Consider the following 3209-nt stretch of genomic DNA (forward strand, 5'->3'; position numbering starts at 1 on the left):
TTGCTTAGAGGACTGATCCTGGCGAGGAGCGGTGTGGAGTCTATTTAAGTGCCTTTACAATTAGGCAACAGGTGAGGGATCACGGATCATCATTTGGAGGAATCACTCTTTGTTAAGTCCAGATCTGGAGGACTTATGCTTAGACCGTGGGCATCTAATCTCAGCTGTCCCACTACAGCAGCGACATATTCTACACCCAGAAGCTTCGAGACTATACCTGACCATGCAACCCTCAGTTCTTTTCTCAAACGCTTCCTCCTATGTGGAACCACATGGGGAACCCCCTCTGTCACGCACCGGCTTCGTCGTTCTCTCCGTCGTTATGGCCCTTTTCACCGGTCCGGCCATCATACTCAACGCCACGGTGATCATTGTGTCCCTCATGCACAAGCAGCTGAGGCAGCCGCTCAACTACGCTCTGGTGAACATGGCTGTGGCTGACCTGGGCACGGCAATGACCGGAGGGGTGCTGTCTGTGGTCAACAATGCCCAGGGGTACTTCTCCCTGGGCAGGACCGGCTGCGTGATGGAGGGCTTTGCAGTGGCCTTGTTCGGTGAGTGAAAAGAGCAGCGACGGTACAGGCGACACATCCTTTCCTCTGTAAAACAACATCGTTTTCATCTAACCAGAGAACAATGTTCACTCACATTTTTCAGGCCGCTCCTTCTCTCATGTGTCCCCCCCTGACTTTGCTTTCCCTCACTTGTCCGCAGGCATCACGTCGCTGTGCACAGTGGCTCTGATCGCAGTGGAGAGATTGTTTGTTGTGTGTAAGCCGTTGGGGCAGATGACCTTCCAAAAAAAGCATGCAGTTGGAGGTATCGCCTTATCCTGGTTGTGGTCCCTCTCTTGGAACTTACCTCCCCTGTTTGGCTGGGGCAGGTATGAGCTGGAGGGCGTCGGGACGTCCTGTGCACCCGACTGGCACAACCAAGACCCTGATAACGTCTCCTACATCCTGGCTTACTTTGCTGTGTGCTTTGCAGTTCCCTTTGCCCTCATCTTGGCATCCTACCTGAAGCTAATGTGGACTTTACACCAGGTGAGCATGTATACATGTGGCTCCATCACAGGCTGGTGGTGTAAAGTATCTTCTGTAAGAACATCTACTCAAGTACTGTACTTAAGTACGATTTTGAGGTGCCGTTCTTGAGTATTTCCATTCTACACTTAAGAGGGAAATATACAACTTTTTTTAATCCATTACATTTATTTAACATCTGTAATAAATATTGTTTCAAAACAAGAAATGCAAATCCCAAAACCAGCTGCCCCTCAAATCAGGATTCAGAGAAATTTTGATTCCTCAAAAAGAGAGAGAGAGAGGGAGAGGGAGAGAGAGAGACAGGCAGAGAGACAGAGAGAGAGAGAGACAGAGAGACAGAGAGAGAGAGAGAGAGAGAGAGAGACAAAGAGAGAGACAGAGAGACAGAGATACAGACAGCGAGACAGAGAGACAGAGAGACAGAGATACAGACAGAGAGACAGAGAGAGAGAGAGAGAGAGAGAGAGAGAGACAAAAGCCACACAGACATCCTCTCACAGCCCCTCACATTTATCTTGTAACCCTTTGGAGGGGACCAGAACCCCTATAATAATAATAATAATTCATTTTTAAAGAAGTAGGATTTTGAATGCAGGATTTGACTTGAAATGGAGTATTTTTAAATCATTGTATTGGTACTTTAAATTGAGTCGAGGAGTATTTCTCCCACGGTGAATCATATGATAGTGACGTGCAGCTATGGTACCAGCCGTGTGAATACACCAGCGGCTCTGACTGTTTCAAACAATCTTCTGTGTCACAGGTGTCAAAGATGGCCTTTCTGGAAGGCGGAGCAGTAGCTAAAGGAGAGATGAAGGTGGCATCCATGGTGGTCTTGATGGTCCTGACGTTTCTGATCAGCTGGTTGCCTTATGCCAGCCTGGCCATGCTGGTGGTCTACAGCCCTGATGTAAAGATTCACCCGTTGGTGGGCACAGTGCCTGTTTACATGGCCAAGAGCAGCACTGTGTTCAACCCTATCATCTACATCTACCTCAACAAGCAGGTAATGTAGCGCCACACGCTGACGATCACTGAATTTAGCCGCATATGATGAGAAGAATGTAGGAAAAGCTTTGCCGTGAATCAGCTCTAAAACGCTTCACGTCAGCGCCATCTAGTGGTAGTGATGGACAGTACACCTCGTTTTAGGATAGATTCTTAAGACATAACATTTGAATGTAATAATAACTCTTTCATTAATTTAAGTCTTCCCTTACTATAAAGTTTTTTAGTAGAATTCCTTTATTCTTATTTTTTTAAACACACTATCATGTAGTTGTAAGCAGATATAAAGACATTTTAATGTGTTTTTATTAATATACAATCTTTGTCAACAATTAACAATAACTTCTCCTATAAAGACATTATAATTATGTCCATTATTGTGGTTTATTCTACAATATATTCCACAATATTGTTAAATACTAGTTACATAGCAAATATCATTCGTAGGATTTGGATGTATTTTATGCGCGGAATATTGCACCTTGTACTAGCAGCTGACTGATGCCTGGACGCTGATACATTACAAGAGGAGTCAGCATGTTTTGTCTTCACTCTGTGGCTCATTTTGTCGTCTATAGTTTCGTAAATACGCGGTTCCCTTCCTGCTGTGTGGGAAAGAGCCGTCGGAGGACGATGAGGCATCAGAGGCGGCAACGACTGTGGAGATTTCCCCCAGCAAAGTGTCTCCTGCTTGAAATGTAAAAACCCTACAGCTATCTCATTCACAAGGTGTTTGCCTGAAATGTATAACAATCTGTTTCACACGTTTGTCTTGTTAAACGTGTGCGTGGTTGTGGTTTCCTAGGTGATTTGACGATCTCTTTGATTTCAGACTTATTGGTGTCCAGAGTCTCTAAAAAGGGAAGAATACAAATAAACCAGAACAGTAATTCAGCATAAGTTTATTCAATGATGATCAATAGAAAATAAAATATCAGTATCGATTCAAATAAAGTCAAGGCCAAAATGAAATGAAAAATACAAAATATGTATTGATAAAAAACCCAGAAGGTCATAGTAAAGCATTTGCTACTAAGAGAAATTATGTTTACTGAATAAAAACATTAAGGAGCAAATATCAAGACTTTCAAGTAGAGAACATTACCATGGGTCTTTCCATACTTTTGTACATATTTTACATTATTCTTCTATTTT

The 3209-nt window shown here is 43.5% G+C and overlaps 1 protein-coding gene across 1 annotated transcript; it reads left to right on the forward strand.

Moving 5' to 3' along the window:
• Positions 1-223: 223 nt before the first annotated feature.
• parapinopsina (parapinopsin a) lies at positions 224-2759 on the forward strand. Its single transcript, XM_068712067.1, has 4 exons — positions 224-554; positions 715-1043; positions 1810-2052; positions 2633-2759. The coding sequence occupies exons 1-4, from the start codon at positions 224-226 to the stop codon at positions 2747-2749; spliced, it is 1020 nt and encodes a 339-aa protein (XP_068568168.1). The 3' UTR covers positions 2750-2759.
• Positions 2760-3209: the final 450 nt, after the last annotated feature.

This window comes from Cebidichthys violaceus, unplaced genomic scaffold (assembly GCF_023349555.1).
Source record: "Cebidichthys violaceus isolate CVI_PGR_0920_01 unplaced genomic scaffold, fCebVio1.0.p SCAF_17, whole genome shotgun sequence".
NCBI lineage: Eukaryota > Metazoa > Chordata > Actinopteri > Perciformes > Stichaeidae > Cebidichthys > Cebidichthys violaceus.